The 20,000-nt window shown below is 39.6% G+C and overlaps 2 protein-coding genes across 2 annotated transcripts in view; one reads left to right on the top strand and one right to left on the bottom strand.

The window, feature by feature from the left end:
• Positions 1-20,000, bottom strand: part of LOC135106798 (uncharacterized) — a 124,051-nt gene that overhangs the window by 48,172 nt on the left and 55,879 nt on the right. The gene's annotated exons all lie outside the window — the stretch shown is intronic.
• LOC135106800 (uncharacterized) overlaps positions 19,525-20,000 on the top strand; it is a 69,785-nt gene continuing 69,309 nt past the window's right edge. The window contains exon 1 of the mRNA XM_064016119.1: positions 19,525-19,765. Within this exon, the coding sequence (XP_063872189.1) occupies positions 19,537-19,765 (229 nt within the window). The 5' untranslated portion in view covers positions 19,525-19,536. The remainder of the gene's footprint in view (positions 19,766-20,000) is intronic.

Raw genomic sequence — 20,000 nt, 5'->3', positions numbered from 1 at the left:
GGCGGAGCAGCCACCCTGTTATTGTATTGTTAGTGGTGGGAAGGGGCAGCAGAGGTGTTCACTAGAAGCACCTGAAGTCCCCGCTCACCTGCTGCGAGCTATTAACTCGCAATGTAATCCTCCCTAGAAACACAGCGCTTTGTGTTACTGTAGGAAATACGAGTCCAAATTTTCAAGCGAATGTAAAATGCAATGTACGTAAAAGCGTACATATCTCCTTAGACTTCCTTGAGTCTACTGATTCATGATAGAGAGAGAGAGTTTAACTGACACCATCTTAACATTCTAGCAAGAGATATTTCCTACTGTTCCTAATTTTTCCTTGAATTACTTAAGCTACAATTCTACAAGCCGTGCGAACATTGTTCAGGTAGAAGTGCGCGTTGCCAGGTGAAAGCTCGGACAGGTGAGGCAAGAGGTAGGAAATGTGTGTCGCAAGGTGTGTGTGTCGCAGCTTTCGTTGATAACACGCTATGGAACGTGAGAACCGAAGATAAAGGAACCAAGCTATGCACACCCTTAGTACTATTTTTTTGTTCAGTCTTGAGATCTTATTGGATGCGACGGGATATATTTGTTCACTACCTAACAATATCAACGGGTTGCCAGTTTTGTCGTCCCGATGCAGCACTCTGAGTATTCAATTAGTAATCCAGCATTAATCATGTACCAGCATTTGGTGTTTGCCTGTTGTCAGTCACATGTGAAATTCGGATTCGAGGGAAAATTCGCAGAAAGCAACGCTACCCATTATAATCGTGCAACACTTTAGCATCACGGAAAATTTTGGAAATAGACAAATGAATAAAGACATGATCTGTAGGGTGATCGGGTGATACTACGCAGCACCTAACCAAACCTAACCTACTAAAAATTTAAAAGAAGAAATATGTTGTATATTCCTAGAGTTTAATTGCTAATGTTATTCACTTAATGATTCCACCCATGCACTTCCTACCCCTGGGTCACTCGTGCACAAATAATTAATTCCGTGCGGCAGTGCAGGTGTCGCTCAGGCAGTTATTCTCCTCGGGGCTCGTGGCCCTGTTGCCGGTCATGCTCAACGCCTCGCCACGTCTAAAAGAGGGTAGAATGAAATTACCATTTATCAAGAATTTCTGAACCAGGTTAGAGTAACACTAAGGAGGTGAATGTTGCCCCGTGTTGCTGCTACTGTTATCATATATATATATATATATATATATATATATATATATATATATATATATATATATATATATATATATATATATATATATATATATATATATATATATATATATATATATATATATATATATATATATATATATATATATATATATATATATATATATATATATATATATATATATATATGATAACAGTACAAGAAACGGACATTTCACAGACACACAGACGAAACTTTTTTTTTTTTCAATAAATAAAACGTAGCGCAGTTTTCCTTCTGAATTAACATAATGAAGCCGGACACACCTGCCACCGACGTTCAACAACAAACACAGAAAAGCGATCGCCTCTCGTACCTTTGTGAATGTCCTACAAAGCTTTAATAAAAAATTCAGTGCCTACAAATGCAATGGATAAACGTGATAAATATGGAATACGAGCATTGATTGTCTCGATATTCACGGAGGAGTTCCTGGAGGAGGCAAAGTGTCACGATATAGTCAGCCGTTCAGAATGACAGCCCGGGTTGGTCAAATCTCTGAAACATCAGGTGACACACACACACACACACACACACACACACACACACACACACACATAATTTGGAACACGTTCTTAAGGTCGTAGTCAGTAATCGAGTAATTAACAGTACGTATTTCTCCTGTGTTTACCCATTTTCCTCAATCTAAAGTTCTTTGATCTGTTGACAGTCTTCAAACGAAACTTGGCAACTAATAAATCCTAAGAAAATCATGAAAATTAACGCTGAAGAGAAATATTCTATTGACTTCTGAGCACGGCTGTATATGTTTGCATGGAATCATCTCCACCTTTAAGCATCTTCTTTCTGATTTTACGCATAGAAATACAAGCTGCCTTGCAATCCCTCATCTTTCCACCATACTCCTCAGCCTCATTTGAGCAAAGGGCATTGCGTAATTAACAGGTGAGTCAGCGCCTGCCATGAATATCAGGCAGGGGGAGCTCGGACTTAAAGAGCCCTGCACCCACCCGTGTCCGATGAGATGCAGGCAGCAAGTGTCTGATTGAAGCCCACGTGAGTGGTACTTTGGAGTATAGTTCCTTCAAGGCTCAGTAAGCAAGTCGAAGGGCATTTGCATAGAAATGACCGTCGCACTCGTCACTGATTTCCTTGTGATGCATCTCCTTGTCTCGTGTAAGAGAGTTCAGTCCATTTTTTTTCTAATCTTAAAAATGTTACGCTTAAAGTCATCATACCTATATAGTGGTCTTAGTGGTCTTGCATTAGTAAGATTTTAACGCCTAAATTGCTGATGCCAGTGCAAACCTATATGCACACGTTAAGCCCTGCAACTTCTCAAGAAAGGCATTCAGGTAGTTACATTATGAGATTCTTGTGGTTTTAATAAAAAATTCAAGCACTGCAGCAATATAGCATAAAAGTCAGCGATCTGTAAGAGGTTGTCATCAGTCCGCTTACATATTCGATTCGACAATTCTACGTCAATCAAAGCTGTTGTAGATGTGGCCACTGGAAACATTGAAAAGATGGAAAGGCGAAAGCCATCAGTATTTCTGCCAACAGAGCCGTGAGAACTAGGGTCGGAAAAAAATCCGGGTAAAAAAAAAAATAAATAAATAAAAATTGGGAGGGTTATTTTTGGCGGGTGAGAGGGGTTTTATTTTTTCTTTATTCTTCATATGTAAATCAGTTTAGATTAGTAATTAAAACGTAATCTACAGTGAAACAAAAGCTTTGAAGTGTTTTTTTTTTTTTTTTAAGTAGGAGAGGCACCGGCCTAAAGCAACAAAAATATAATAAAGAAAAGGTCAGTGAGTTGCCGGTCGTCAAAAAGTACAGAATAAGTGTGTTGAAACCTCTCCCCTGAAAGAGTTCAAGTCATAGATAGGAGGAGATACAGAAGCAGAAAGTGAGTTCCAGAGTTTACCAGAGAAAGGGATGAATGATTGAGAATACTGGAATACTTGCATAAGAAAAGTGGACAGAATACTGGTGAGAGAAACAAGAAAGTCTTGCGCAGCAAGGCCGCAGGAGGAGGGGAGGCATACAGTTAACAAGATCAAAAGAGCAGTTAGCATGAAAATAACAGTAGAAGATAGCAAGAGATGCAACATTGTAGTGATGAGAGAGAGGCTGACGACAGTCAGTTAGAGGAAAGGAGTTGATAAGACGAAAAGCTTTTGATTACACCCTGCCTAAAAGTACGGTATGAGTGGAACACCCCCTTCCATACATGTGGAGCATACTCAATACACGGACAGATAAGGCCCCTGTACAGAGTTAGCAGCTAGGAAATGAGAAAAAACTGGCGGAGACGTCTCAGAACGCCTAACTTCATAGAAGCCGTTCTAGCTAGAGATGAGATGTGGAGTTTCTAGTTTAGATTATAAGTAATGGACAGACAGAGGATGTTCAGTGTAGAAGAGGGGGACAGTTGAGTGTCACTGAAGAAGAGGGGATAGTTGTGTGGAAGGTTGTGTCGAGTTGATAAATGGAGGAATTGAATTTTTGAGGCATTGAATAACAATTTTAGAGAGCTCAGAAGTCAGGCATTCTGTGGCTTTCCTGCGATAACTGTTTACTTCTTGAAGGGTTGGACGTCTACAAAAAGACGTGGAAAAGTACATGGTGGTATCATCAGCGTAGTAGTGGATAGGAAAAGAAGTGTGGTTTAGATAATCACTAATGAAGAGAGTGAGTGACAGGACAGAAATCAGAGGAACACCACTGTTAATAGATTTAGAAGAACAGTGACCGTCTACCACAACAGCAATACAACGGTCAGAAAGGAAACTTGAGATGAAGTTACAGAGAGAAGGATAGAAGCCATGGGAGAGTAGTTTTGAAATCAAAACTTTGTGCCAGACTCTATTAAAAGCGTTTGATATGCCTAAGCCAAGAGCAAAAGTTTCACCGATATCTCTAAAAGAGTATGACCAAGACTCAATAAGGAAAGCCAGCGGCCTCGACGGAACCCATGCTGGTGATCAGATAGAAGGTTGTGAAGTGATAGATTAAGAATCTTCCTGTTGAGGATAGATTCAAAACTTTAGAGAGGCAAGAAATTAAAGCAATAGGACAATAGTTTGAGGGATTAGAATGGTCACCCTTTTTTAAGAACAAGCTGAATTTAGGCAAACTTCCACCAAGAAGGAAAGGAAGATGTTGAGAGAGAGAGTTGGAAGAGTTTGACTAGGCAAGGTGTAAGCACAGAGGTACAGTTTCGGAGAACAATGGAAGGAACCCCATCAAGTTCGTAAGCTTTCTAAGGGTTAAGGCTAGCGAGGGCATGGAAAACATCAATGCGAAGGATTTTAATAGGTAGCATGAAGTACTCAGAGAGTGGAGGAGAAGAAGGAACAAGCCCTGAATCATCCAAGGTAGAGTTTTTAGCAAACGTTTGAATGTAGAGTTCAGCTTTAGAAATAGATGAGATAGCAGTGGTGCAATATGGTTGAAATGAAGGAAGGAAAGATGAACAAGCAAAGATATTGGAGATGTTTTTGGCTAGGTGCCAGAAATTACAAGGTGAGTTAGATCTTGAAAGATTTTGACACTCTTTTAATGAAGAACACACACTTGTTTAGGTCATGCTGATATAGGTTAGTCCGGTTGGATAAAGCCTGTGTTAACTTGTGCTTTATAGGAAATGAACGGATCAAACTTGACTACTTTTACATTTTTTTATGTATATGTACATATATAGACCTTAATCATCGATATAATATATAACTAACTTTTGATTAGTAAAATTAAAAAAAAACAGTTAAGCTGTTATTTTTTTTCTTTTTTGAGTGATTTTTTTTTTTTTTTTGGGGTGGTGGGCGTTTTTATTTATTTTATTTATTTTTTTTAATGGCAATACAACAATGCTTCCAGCTTTTAGCGCCAAAATCTACTATGACCATGCCCAAAACAACAACCACATAAAGCGGAGAGTACCGGAGTGGTGTTATTCAGTTCCTTTAAAGTATTTAAAACATTTATTTCATCAGGAACAATAAAACATTTTATTAAATGATCTGAACTCTGCAGTTCCCCCAAGAGTATCTGCTTAGTAAGAAGAAAAATTTCAACAATTGTGAGACACCAGTCTACTGGAGACACAACTACAAGTAGTATGTCTTTCGCATGGAATACACCCTGGCTACGACCTGACTGATAGTAGGCAAAGACTTTCCCACCAGAAACGCTATAACGTAATGAAATTTTACGTTTCTGAGAATTTCCACCAAATCCACTTTTTAAATTCCTCAGCTCCAGCAGCTTTTAGACAATCATCTGAGGTTTCAGAATATTCCAGGTATCCATTCTAAGAAACCAGAAGTTTCACACTATGAATAAATGACACGTCTTCATTCCGCTTGTTTCAAATCTTGAATGTTTCCTCTTATTCGAGAGAAATTGGAACACTGACTATTTCCCTATTCCTTTTATTTCATTATGATAATAATAATAATAATAATATTAATAATAATAATAATAATAATAATAATAATAATAATAATAATAATAATAACAATAACTGTTATAACTTTTATTAGCATTTAGTTATAATAGCAGTAGTAGCAGTAGTAGTAATAGTAGTAGTAGTAGATGTAGTAGTAGTAGTAGTAGTAGTAGTAGTAGTAGTAGTAATAGTAGTAGTAGTAGTCCTCCTTCAATGGAGGAGATCGAAACGATAATTACTCATAGTGAGGTCTAAAGCACTGGATCAGGTGGTGCTGTGAACTTATCATTAAACCCAGCTGTGACCTCACTGAACGTTTCTCTTTGTGTCTCACAATACAAGGGGGCAGTCACAGCCTGGCCTCTAAAGACAACTCTCGTCCTTCACATAAAACTACAAGCATCTAATTACACACACACCCTTCACTCAAAATTCAAAACCATGGGGACTCCCACACCAGCCTCGGAGGCCCCATCTGGAATGAGGACCTCAGATGTCCCCAGGTCGGACTGTTCTTCTGGTATCGAATCGACCCTAAGTGTCTTGACACCCCCCTCAACGTTTTCTTCATTAATTTCTGAAACATTCCGGTCTTTGATCTAATTTTCAATCTGTAGAACACCACCTCTCCTTTAATAAACCTCATCTTCTTTTCCTCACTGAACCACAGGTGTCTGAGGCAACTGACAGAAGCCCCTTTTCTGTTCCCTCCTATTTTCTCTATCCTCATTTTCAATCCAAAGCTGGATGTTGCGTTTATGTGCGCAATGACTTAACCTGCTCTCGTGCCCACGCTCTTGATCCTTCTGAGTGTTCCACCATCTGGCTACGACTACAGAGTCACTCCCAAACCAAATTTATCTATGTTGTATACCTCTCACCTAACTCCTCTGATTATAAGAAATTCTTTGACTACTTAACTTCCAAAGTGAGCACATTCTGACTTTCTTTCCTTTTATGGAGATCTCTATTCTTAGAGACTTCAATGTTCAACACCAGTTCTTCCTTCACTGAGCATCCTGGTGAACTAGCCTTCAACTTTGCTATCCTCCATGACCTAGAGCAATTCATTCAACACCCTACTCGTATTTCTGACCATCTTGGAGATACATCCAACATTCTTGACCTACATTCAGACTGTTCCTAAAAAGAGTGACCATTCTAATCTCTCAAAATCCCGTCTTATTGCTTTGATTTCCTGTCTATCTAAAGAAAGATTCTTAAACATCTATCACTTCACCATCTTCTATCTGATCGTCAGTATGGGTTCCGTCAAGGCCGCTCTACCGGTGATCTTCTGGCTTTCCTTACTGAGTCCAAAATCTCTTTTAGAGATTTTGGTGAAACTTTCGCTGTTGTCTTACACATATCAAAAGCTTTTGATAGAGTCTGGCACAAAGATTTGATTTCCAGATTACCCTCCTACAGCTTCTATCCCTCCCTCTGTAACTTCATCTCAAGTTTCCTTTCTGACCGTTCTATTACTGTTGTGATAGACGGCCACTGTTCTTTTCGTAAATCTATTAACAGTGGTGTTCCTCAGGGTTCTGTCCTGTCACCCACTCTCTTCCTATTATTCATCAATGATCTTTTAAACCAAACTTCTTGCCCTATCCACTCCTACGTTGATGATACCACCCTGCACTTTTCCATGTCTTTTCACAGACGTCCAACCCTCCAGGAAGTAAACATTTCACGCAGGAAAGCCACAGAACAGCTGACTTCTGATCTCTCTAAAACTCAGTATTGTTCAATGCCTCAAAAACTCAATTCCTCCATCTATCAACTCAACACAACCTTCCAGACAACTATCACCTCTTCTTCAATGACACTCAACTGGCCCCCTCTTCTACACTGAACATCCTCGGTCTGTCCTTTTCTTATAATTTAAACTGGAAATTTCACATCTCATCTCTAGCTAAAACAGCTTATATGAAGTTAGCTGTTCTGGGACGTCTCCAGTTATTCTTACCCTCCCCTGCCCCAGCTGCTAACTCTGTACAAGGGTCTTATCTGTCCACTTATGAAGTATACTTCACATGTCTGCGGAGGTTCCACTCATACCGCTCCTTTAGACAGGGTGGAATCAAAAGCTTTTCGTCTTATCAACTCCTCTCCTCTAACTGACTGTCTTCAGCCTCTTTCTCATCGTCGCAATGTTACATCTTTTTCTTTCTTCTACAGCTATTTTCATGCTAACTGCTCTTCTGATCTTGCTAGGTGTATGCCTCCCCTCCTCCCTCGGCCTCGGTGCACAAGACTTTCTTCTTTCTCTCACTCCTATTCTGTCCATCTCTCTAATGCAAAAATTAACCAGTATTCACAATCATTCATCCCTTTCTCTGGTAAATTCTGGAACTCCCTTCCTGTTTCTGTATTTCCACCTTCCTATGAATTGAACTCCTTTAAGAGGGAAGTTTCAAGACACTTATCCTTCATTTTTTGACCACCGCTTCGGACCTATTCGGGAACGGCATCTCAGTGGGCTTTTTTTTATTTTTTTTATTAGAATTTTGTTGCCCTTGGCCGGTGTCCCTCCTACATAAAAAAAAAAGTTGTAGTAGATATAGTAGTAGTAGTAGTAGTAGTAGTAGTAGTAGTAATAGTAGTAATAGTAGTAGTAGTAATAGTAGTAGTAGTAATAGTAGTAGTAGTAGCAATAGCAGCAGCAGTAGCATATTTTGTTGTGTAAAGTGAGTCGTGAAGTGTGCCTCTCATACATCGGGGATTCCACTCAAACTTCTTGACAAGATGGAGTGAAAAGCTTTTCGCCGTATCGACGCCTCTCCTCTGACTAACTTTCTTCAACCTCTCTGCCGCACTGTTGCATCTCTTGCTGTCTTGTACAGCTACTTTCATACTGATTGGCCTTCTGTACTTTCTAATATGCATTCTTTGCTCCTCATTGCACATGAGATTCTACTGAATCTCACGGCTATCCTGTCCAACCCCATTATGTTAGAAATAACTGGTATATTCACTCTTTCATCCCCTTTAATGGTAAACTCTAGAATATTCTGCCTGAATCTGTAATTCGTCTTTCCTACGACTTGACCTTGCTCACGAGAGGAGTTTCAGGGCACCTCCAAACGTGAATCTGGTTCATCCTTGTTTATTTATTTACTTTTTTTTTTTTTTATTGCGGGGGGTGGGGAGTGATGGGAAGGTAAAAGACACAACGAGCGAGATTTTTTTTATCCTTGATTTGCTTTTGCCCTTAGTGTACCTCTCTTGTATATATATATATATATATATATATATATATATATATATATATATATATATATATATATATATATATATATATATATATATATATATATGAATAAATAAAATAAAAACTATGACACTTTTGCACTGGCTTGCGGACAAGGGAAGAGAAATCCTTTGCGGGTACACACCGATCCACATTCCACAGTTCATCACCCTGGCGTAGCGAGACGTCACACGCTGGTAACTGCTCGGCTTGTCCCTCAGTGTTACCGTATCAGCGGGAGTCACCGCAGTGAACCAATGAATGATGAACGCTCTGGCTACCTGCACTACCTGTCGCTTACTTCAGGACCATGTATGACAAAGGTAATATGAAACTGTGAGAAATGGATGATCATAATCCGTGACCAGCAATCCTAGGAAATCAATGACATGTTGGCCAGCACTAACACTAGAAAGAAAATACTGCCAAGGTGAAGTGAGTTTTGGGTTAAGCGATATTATTTATCAGAGAGAGTTTGGTTTTGTCAAGTGAGAGTGAGTTTATATGTCTGACTGTCAGGAGGTGAAACAAAAGCTATTAGCATGTGCATTTCCACTTTCTTTTAATTATTTCTCTGCCTTTATTTTATTTTATTTATTTATTAACTTATTTATTTATTTTATTTTATTTTATTTTATTTTTATTTATTTATTCATTTATTTATTTAAATAGTGTGTGTGTGTGTGTGTGTGTGTGTGTGTGTGTGTGTGTGTGTGTGTGTGTGTGTGTGTGTGTGTGTGTGTGTGTGTGTGTGTGTGTGTGTGTATAGCATGTCTTTAAAAGTCAGTTTAGTAAACAAGAAAGACCGAAATAAACAAAAGGTTTATCTTCTTTTTGTCGTAGTATAGTTTTATCACATGGAAAATGACGAGAGGGAGCGAGAGAGAGAGAGAGAGAGAGAGAGAGAGAGAGAGAGAGAGAGAGAGAGAGAGAGAGAGAGAGAGAGAGAGAGAGAGAGAGAGGAGCGACCTTTCCATTCTTCTCTCCCGCCACATTCTCATAATTAGGTGACCTCGCCATAGATCGCTGGAATGAGAGTAACCCTCAGAGGTCTCCTGCCATTGACAAAGTTAAGGAGGGCGACACATCGTGATGGATGGGCACAGTAGCACCTCTCCTGTACCGTGCGGCCACAGGAAACTCAGTATTCCATTCGACTAACACCCTACTTACTGAAAAGAGAGAGAGAGAGAGAGAGAGAGAGAGAGAGAGAGAGAGAGAGAGAGAGAGAGAGAGAGGGAGGATAAGTAAGATATCAGTGAAAAGTTTTACAAGTTACTGATAGACATGAAACTTGAAATTATTGATCGTATAGTGTGTCCTGGTACATGAGTTGGTAGCTCTGCAATTTTTGCGTAATATGTTTTAGCTACCCCTCTCCCTCCCGCCCTCCCTCCCTCCAAACCCTCCTCCGTCACTCTTTCTCTTTACTTCGCTGCTAAGCTTCGTTGATTTCACCATCGCTGACACACTATTTCTTGCATCGATTTCACTCTCACTGATATGTTAACGTCATTTTCACTACCATTGACATATTTATTGTATATTATTTCCTCTCTGCCGGTCAGGATGGTGCGTGTGAATGACATTGTAAATTTACACATGGTTTAGCAACAGAGTAATAATATCCCCCATACGCCAGGGCTCCTTCCCGCCTCTCCCGTTCTGTCTCCGAAGGCTGACCAGCTTCAACATGAAAGTACCTAAACCTGTACATGTTTCGCGCCTCATTGACTGCAGACATTGATATTCAAGAAGGGACAAAATTAATAAGAAACTATGATGTTCTTTATAGAACACAAGAACAGATGTAAGAAGCGGGTAGGTGTAGAAGAGGATGTCCCTGTATTATTTATATGTATGTACGTATGTATGTATATGTATGTATGTATGTCCTCCAATTATCCATATTCATAAATTTGTACATTCTTATAAAAACGTGGGTGAAAAAATGTAACAGGAAAAGCAATACAGAACGATACTGAGGACGGTGGAGAAGAAACATGTGGTATTTCTTTACGTTACATTATTATTTTTTTCCCTTTTGTCCTACGCATTGATTGATTTCGACACGAAGGCGACTAATACAAGCAGGAGGATATGTGTAGTAACTTTTGTGCAAGCCTAAAGATGTACCGTGACACCTCCATCTAGCTAACGCCGTAACAACTTGCGTCGTAGGGCCAAAAACTGGTGGAAGAGACATGTGACGATTTATCATTGTCTATGCTTCTTCCATGGAACTCATTTTCTTATATTCAAGAGAGAGAAAACGTGTATCAATCAGGGTAACTAAGGTTTTACCTGAGCGAGATTCTAGTTAAGGGTTTTTCGCAAATAATATATTTTTTTACTTTCCTTCCATTCTGTCAAAGAAGCGATGAAATAACGTGACGATAGCTATCCTTAGATGTTACTAGATCTTCCAAGGGAGAATACAGTGGAACGTTTTGTAGAAAAAAGGAAATAAAAGAAGAGAATATAACGGATTAGGAAGTGGACTAAAGTTGAATATTTCGACCACAATAAAGAAAATAAAAAAAGGACACTGGCAAGAAAAGTATTGCAGCAAACAAATAATTCATGGATTATCAAAGTTACTGGATGGCAAGCTAGGAATAATGAAAGCAAAGACTGCAACCTTTATCCTGCAATGTAATAAATGAGATGATGATGATGATGATGATGATGATGATGATCTTGCAATTGCTGTTGCTACTGCTGATGTTTCTTCCCGGATGAAACATAATGTCAACGAACACCGATCTTACGTTGCGGCGGCACAACCTACTCGGTGAATTCGTTTTACTTAAAAAAAAGGCCACTCAGCAAGTACAAAAAAAAAAAATGAACAGGGACAAATTGACTTATTGGCATCCCAAGTGCATCTCTCCTCCTCACTCACACCTATAGTAAATTTTAGCAACAATGACCAGTATTTCGCAGGTCACCAGTGTCAGTGATCTTTGTGTCTCTGGTGACGCGTGACTGGCTCTGTTCTCGGGGTGAAATGCATTATATTCTGTTCATGATGTGGTGTTTGTAGTGATGAGTGCAAAGCAGATAAGTCACGGTGATATCAATCAATCATGGATCTTCACATGACGGGTTTAAATGATGTCGTTATAGCAAAATATGTGGATTTAAAACGCAAAATTTGCAGAATCTTATACGAAAATTAGTCAAGGGAGGCAGCGAAGAATTGTCTTTTCACAAACGCTGTGGTGGCATCCCTTTATCGTTACCCCACGGCTTCTAGCTTATCCACGAGGGCAGTTGGGCTCTATTTGACTCTTACGGCAAGGTAGCTCAAGGGAAACAGCGGGGATCCCACCACTGTGCCTCTGTAAAGACACTTCCTCACTTCCTCCCTTGACGAGTTTTCGTATGAGGTTCTGGAAGTTTCGCGTATTCTAATTCACATGTTTTGCTACATCGACACCAATCAAGCCCGACATGTGAAGATCTATGATTGAATGATATCACCGTGATTTGTTTGTCTCGCACTCATCACTACAGGCACCACAAAATGAACAAAACAAAAATGCGTTTCAACCCGAGAAAAAAGTCGATTGCGCGTTATCAAACACACAATACTGACCCTGGTAATTAATACTGGTCGTAAATGAGGAGAGATGCACTTGAGATGCCAATAAGTCAATTTGTCCCAGCCCATCTTATGTGCTTACTGAGAGGCCTTAAGTAAGACATGTTCCCCCAAGTAACCTTTGCAGCCGCTACGCAAGATCGGCGTTCGCTGACTGTACATTACATTATTCACATGACGTCCTACTTTCATTCCTTTACTGTCCATCTTGCTAATGCTTCACATAACCAGACCCTTCATTCTTTCATCCCTGCGGCTGGTAAGCTCTGGAACACAATGCCTTTCTCTCTTTCCGACTCCCTGACATGAAGTCCTCGCGAGTTAGAATGTCAAGACACCTAAACTTGAATGGTCTTTTCTGCACACTTTTACTGTTCTGCACACTGTTATTTTTCAAGAAGCAGTGATTGGGCGGGATATATTTTTATCATTTAATTTTCCTTGGAATGAAATAGAAATAAATAAATAAATAAATAAAATGCTTGAGAGTATAGTGATTTTTTTTTGGGGGGGTGGGATGTGAAGGCAGATGACTTGATCATTCTTAAGATATGAAAAGAAGAAGAAGAAGAAGAAGAAGAAGAAGAAGAAGAAGAAGAAGAAGAAGAAGAAGAAGAAGAAGAAGAAAAAGGAAGAAGAAGAAGAAGGGAAACGCTCAAGAAATGCCATAATTTCAAGCAAGTAATGGATGATAAGATGGAGGCACCCCCTACCTGGATGGCTCAATCACAGGTGCTTTTCCTTATAACATTTCAAGGCTCATATTGTTCATATAACCAAATCAAGCATTAATGGTCTCATATGTATGTCGATGTCAGGTAACCCAGAGGTAGCCTTATCTTGTTGAAAATTAACATAATAATGGAGATTTCTAAAATTCACCAACTCTATGTACATTTAAAGTTGCCCGAGAACCATAACTCATCATTTCCTTCAACTTTTCCTAATACTATTTCCGTCTCCAACAGACAGTAATGTTATGGTGAAATCGGTGAGGTTAACTCTGTACTCACTATATAGTAGTCTTCTGTCTCTCTCTGGTTCTGTTTAGTGATGTTTAGTTCAGTAAGAATTAGCGGAGATGTGGAAACAGCAGGTCACTAGTTTCTTTGCATTTACAATATTTACACATGGCCCTGTTCTGTGCCAAGACTGCCAAGCGAACAACCCGCACTCCCGAGCGCCGCCAACACCACTTAACTTAACTTTAAAAGAAAGGTTACAATTAAAGCAATAGTAATGCTACATAGATAGTGAAGAAAATATTTATAATCTCTCCTATATACACACATCCCTCACTGCATCCATCACTTATCAATAATAAATAAACCTATTTTCACATCCACTTTAGCCCAACCTCAGTACGCACAAGCCAGGCAGAAAGGAGAAAAAAGAGAAGAAAACTCTAATACGATAGTAGTAGTAGTAGTAGTAGTAGTGGTAGTAGTAGCAGGTAGTAGCAGTAGTAGTAGTAGTAGTAGTAGGAGTAGTAAGAGTAGTTAGTAGTAGTAGTAATAATAATAATAATAATAATAATAATAATAATAATAATAATAATAATAATAATAACAACAACAACAACAACAATAACAACTAGCCCTAACAATAAAAAAAGTTTTGCTGTTAAGATATTCTGATGATAAATGGGCACAGCATCATCGCGCTGGTGGTGAAATAAGTACGGGCAAAGTAATATCACACAGGGTTTGAAAAAGGTATATGTTCGAAATTTATTACCATCCAGTTGCCAGTTTGAAAATAGCTCACAAAATAGTTTGATGAGAAAGACTTGAAAATGTGTTGGTTGGAACAAGAATTAAACGTTATAATCGTATGTTTGGGAACCTCCACTCTGCACAAAAAAAGGAAAAAAAAAATCATGTGCCTTGAAACGCAATTCGAAAAAAAAAAAAAAGTTGATATGCATGAAATACGTGCTGTATACACTGTAGTCTGCCTACAAAGGTGAATCTTCTTACATCGATAATCTTGAAAATATATGCAGACGATATAGAGAAAAATTGTCGTGCACATGGAAGAGCTAACAATGGACGTTACGTTTGCTATTGTGGCACATATATTATTTTTATACGTATATAGTATCACCTGACCTTTTTTAAGAGCGTTTTAGAAAACGTCTTATCCATTTTCCGTGTCCTTATGACAGGCAGGCACAGAAAACCTTCTGTCATTGTTCTAGATTATATTAATGCACTTTATTCTACTCATAAAAAAAGATTATATTTCTCGATCGTCGGATTTCGAAACCATTTCTGATTCGCACTGTCCAACTAATATGAAGCATTTTGAATTAAATTCTTGCAAGCATTTTTTTTTTTCTCTCCTCCTTTCCTTGATAAAATCTCATATCCGTGTATGTATCCTAACAAACTCAAAAAACATGTACACAATCCAGTTTTAAAGTCTTCGTTTGAAATTGTCAACTGGCATGTGAGAAACTCATTCACAATTTTTGGGGGAATACTACCACGTATCTATTTCCCAAATACAAACTTGTTGACACCCACCACCTTCCATTCTTTCTATACCAGTAGTGTCTCTTTCCTACAACGAACAAAACCTGGTTCATGTCCACTCTGTCACCGACGTGGATATTACATTACGTGGAGTAAGGCATTGATCAGCGCTTCTCATGAATACTATTAAGGTAGCAATTTCCCCCACATATACTCTTGTACAAATAGAGGACTGGACATGTGAATATGACGTCAGTGGTTACCATGACGGGATCTGGTTCTAGTCCTGAGATCTCAACAGCCAACGCAGATTTTTACCCTGAGTTTCAATATGTTCCTCTGGCTATGAACCTTCTATTGGGCTACGGTTGCTACACACAGAGAGGGAAGAAGCAAGATACTGTGATATTTTTATAAGTATAATTGTTAAAACTGGAGGACGCCAGATTTGAGATTACGTGACTTGTATAAATTTCTTTAAGTAACCAGCAAAGGTCAATGTTAATTAAAGCTTGTCAAAAACAGTCACTGTAGCAACAATGCTTTCTCCAATGCCAGCAGTGGGCTGCAAAAAAAGAATACTACTGGTATTTGCCGAGCAGTATGATTTCGGTAAAATGATCACCAAATCAGTAGAAGTGTGGATTTTTTTGTGTGTACTGAGGTTTACATATGTACGTAAATACACCTCGCGGTACCGGTGGAGAAATGACTGGAATTACTTAGGTACAGATACTGTTTGACGCTAAGCCACCTATACACGTACTTTTGGTCGATTTTATGCCAAGGTTATGAATTTTTTTTTTTTTTTTTCAGGTCTTGTCATGATACTGGACTAACCCAACCTACGATTTCCCGTTCCACATTGAAGCAATGGGACTATTATGTGGCTTATTTGATAGCATCGCCATTTCATTATGAAATTAAGCCCGCAATTTTGCAAGTGCTACATGGCAATTTAGATCGATGTTAAAAGGATAACCTCTTATATGTTTCCCATGAGATCACATAACGTACAACAAAAGTCGTGGCCAGATACGATACATTGTTTCTTTCTATACATGCCTTATATTTACTTTGATAAACAATAGACTGTAAACAACATGTGTGTGTGTGTGTGTGTGTGTGTGTGTGTGTGTGTGTGTGTGTGTGTGTGTGTGTGTGTGTGTGTGTGTGTGTGTGTGTGTGTGTGTGTGTGTGTGTGTGTGTGTGGAGCGGGTGGTGGTCGCTATTTGATTCAGAGGTTAATTAATAACGTTAGCAGGCAGCTAAAAGTAGTGACCGTGGTTTTCTTTTGTTTCCGTAAAACTTTTTAAGTGTGATACGAAAGCAACACGTATTTGTACCTCTGAATAATACGAATACAAGCTGCAGCAGCAGCAGTAAGTATAGTATGTATAATAGTATAGTATGTATTGGGTGCTTCCACTCACACCGCTCTTTTAGACAGGAATCAAAAGCTTTTCGTGTTATCAACTCCTCTCCTCTAACGGAATGTCTTCAGTCTCTCTCTCATCGCCGCACTGTTGCATCTCTTGCTATCTTCTACGGGTATTTTCACGTTAACTGCTCTTCTGATCTTGTTAACTACATTTCTCCTCTCCTAATGTGGCCTCGCTGCACAAGACTTTCTTCTTTCCCTCACTCCTATTCTATCCACCTCTCTATTGCAAGAGTTAACCAATATTCTCAATCATTCATCCCTTTCTCTGGTAAACACTGGAACTTCCTGCCTGCTTCTGTATTTCATCCTTCTTATAACTTGAACTCTTTCAAGAGGGAGATTTAAAGACACTTATCCTTTAAATTCTGATGTCCGATTTTGACTCTCTTTTGAGGATCGGCACCTCAGTGGGCCTTCTTTTTCTTCTTATAGTTTTGTTGCCCTTGGCCGGTGCCCCTCCTACATAACAATAGTAGTAGCAACAGTAGTAGTAGTAGTAGTAGTAGTAGTAGTAGTAGTAGCAGTAGTAGTAGTAGTAGTAGTAGTAGTAGTAGTAGTAGTAGTAGTAGTAGTAGTAGTAGTAGTAGTAGTAGTAGTAGTAGTAGTAGTAGTAGTAGTAGTAGTTGTTGTTGTTGTTGTTGTTGTTGTTGTTGTTGTTGTTGTTGTTGTTGTTGTTGTTGTTGTTGTTGTTGTTGTTGTTGTTGTTGTTGTTGTTGTTGTTGTTGTTGTTGTTGTTGTTGTTGTTGTTGTTGTTGTTGTTGTTGTTGTTGTTGTTGTTGTTGTTGTTGTTGTTGTTGTTGTTGTTGTTGTTGTTGTTGTTGTTGTTGTTGTTGTTGTAGCAATAATAGTAACAACAGTTGTTGTTGTTATACATGATACTGTTGTTTTCTTCATTTCTTTTTTTCTCCTCCTCCTCCTCCTCCTTTTCCTCCTCCTCCTCCTCCTCCTCCTTCTCCTCCTCTTCCTTCTCTTTTTTTTTCCTTTCTTTATCCGAAGTGATAATAGTACATTAATGAAATATAAGTAGCAACGGTATTCTTCTTCTTCTTCTTATTATTATTATTATTATTATTATTATTATTATTATTATTATTATTATCGTTATTATCATCATTATTTAGAGTTGGTGAAGGAAAACGAAGAAAAGAGGAAGAAAAGACAGAGAAAGAGCAGGAGGAAAAAAAATGAAGTTTCCGGTAACAAGTGGAGGACGTTTTATGTCAAGAACAGGGTAGAGGCATCACTCGATAAGCTTCTCTCTCTCTCTCTCTCTCTCTCTCTCTCTCTCTCTCTCTCTCTCTCTCTCTCTCTCTCTCTCTCTCTCTCTCTCTCTCTCTCTCTCTCTCTCTCTCTCTCAGTCAACATACTGCATCGAGACACTGCCACACTCGAAGCACCTCAAGCATACTTACAAACCTTGGTGCAATATTTTTTTTTTCATATTACTGAACTTTGAATGATCAATCTGGATTCCACTTTCGTTTTCTCGTGTAATCTGTTGGTATTGAGGTGCTGAGAGCTTGCCTTTATCTGCCACTGCTTTACTACCTTTCCACGTACAAAATTGCCTGTGTAGGGAATCACACGCACTTGTTCGTAAATGTGAAAGCAACACCCGCCTAATAAACATCAAGACGTAGAATTTACCTTCTCATATTTTAACACCTTATCATACCTCACACATACTTAGGAGAGAGAGAGAGAGAGAGAGAGAGAGAGAGAGAGAGAGAGAGAGAGAGAGAGAGAGAGAGAGAGAGAGAGAGAGAGAGAGAGAGAGAGAGAGAGAGAGAGAGAGAGGTGGAGCAAAGTACCCACCTCACATTGGGGACAGTGATATGATAGTGGGGAAGGGAACATCTGCTACACCAAAGACAAAGGAGTTCCAAATAACGATTAAGTTTTCTGGCTGTCATCATCGTCAACATCATCATTATCATCATCATTATGATCATCATCATCATCATTACCATCATTATCATCACCAGCCACTTCAAAATGGCTGAACCATACATAATCGTATTCGAAGTATCCTAGTAATTAGCTGATGCATATTTATGTGCTAGTTTGTGTCACTTTAGAGCACGGTGAACGGGAAGTCTCAAAGCAATGACCACAAGTGAGAGGCAGATAAGCAGCCGAGAAAGACTGACTCTACGAGTAGCTTCGACAGAATCAGAGTAAGGAAAGAAATGGGAGAAGACAATGGTAGAGTGATGTGTGTGTGTGTGTGTGTGTGTGTGTGTGTGTGTGTGTGTGTGTGTGTGTGTGTGTGTGTGTGTGTGTGTGTGTGTGTTTACGCTTAACAGAATACGTGGGTTCTCCATCCTCCCGGGGTGAAGGAAGCCTCCTCAGGATGCCAGGTGGAAGGATTCAAGGCGGCGTTGCAGGACTCTCTTGGACTCCTGCCAATTTTTCTTTCTTCCTAGCGTTGCCTGAGGTCAATACTTACATAAACATTGTGTTTTTAATAGTCAATATGGCCTTATTTTTCACCCCATTGGAAGCGAACCATAGTGACGAAAAGGACCTATCCGTGCGATGAACCGTGCTATCGCTCCACGTTGTCTGTCGTTGCGCAAGGCATCTACCGTTCATTGTTATCACGAGGGTATTCCGGGATGTATCAGGACGGAGTTACTGAATGTAATAATAACACCGTAACCTTTTGACCCCCAAGCATCCTCCGTGAGGGTGTGTGCTGGATGCCATCGCGCCTAACATAAGCCCAGCAGCGCAGCCGTCACTCTTCCTCCTCCATAAAACTGAACCGCCACCACTACAGCAGCGGCACAGTTCCTTCACTTTCGTTGTGGCAATAAGCATCACTTATTGGGACAAAAGTCAAAACGCAATATTTTAGCACAGAAAGACTTAGTTTTACTGTGACTAGATCAATGAATATCTGATAACAGAAAATATTTCCCCGTGTGGCAAAGGATCCTTCGCCACCAGAAGGGTCAACTATGCCGCTGGTCAGGCGCGGCGTGCCAGGAGGAGGCTGAAGTGTACCAGCCGGTTCACTGTCGTTAAAAGCATTATTTTATTGGCAAGAGAAGATATTGGTTACATATGAGTAAATGAACCTTAACAGAGTAGAGATAAGAAAGATAAAAGAAACCTAATTCTTCATGATGGATAACGCCGCTGCCAGCCTGGCGGCGGCCGCCTGGCACCCCGGCCCTCAGTGTGCCGGTGACGGTGGCGGTGGAAAGACCGAGAACTCGGCCAGCGAGCAGCAGATACAAGCCCATCGTTCCTTCAACGCTCGCCCTGTGAAGCCCCTGCCACGGTACACCACAGCCACCAACATGAGGACTCTGCTAGCTCTCGCCGTCATCGCCACCGTCATGGGGTCAGGTAGGATGGCCGGCGAGTCTTCCTCTGTGTTGCCGGTTGGCTGCTCCACTATCTCGTTTAGTGCTATCTCGGTAAATATATATTGCTCAATTATATCATAAACGGAGGCAGTAGAGGAAATATGAGCAGTCGAAGGCATTGTATAGGAAAAGAAAAGCGTCATACGAATTACACGATTCATTCATTACATGCAGCTGAAAAATTCATTATTAATGTAAATATAAAAAAAAAGAAA

This window comes from Scylla paramamosain, chromosome 14, assembly GCF_035594125.1.
Source record: "Scylla paramamosain isolate STU-SP2022 chromosome 14, ASM3559412v1, whole genome shotgun sequence".
NCBI classification, from domain to species: domain Eukaryota; kingdom Metazoa; phylum Arthropoda; class Malacostraca; order Decapoda; family Portunidae; genus Scylla; species Scylla paramamosain.
This window is presented reverse-complemented; position numbering and strand designations above follow the sequence as displayed.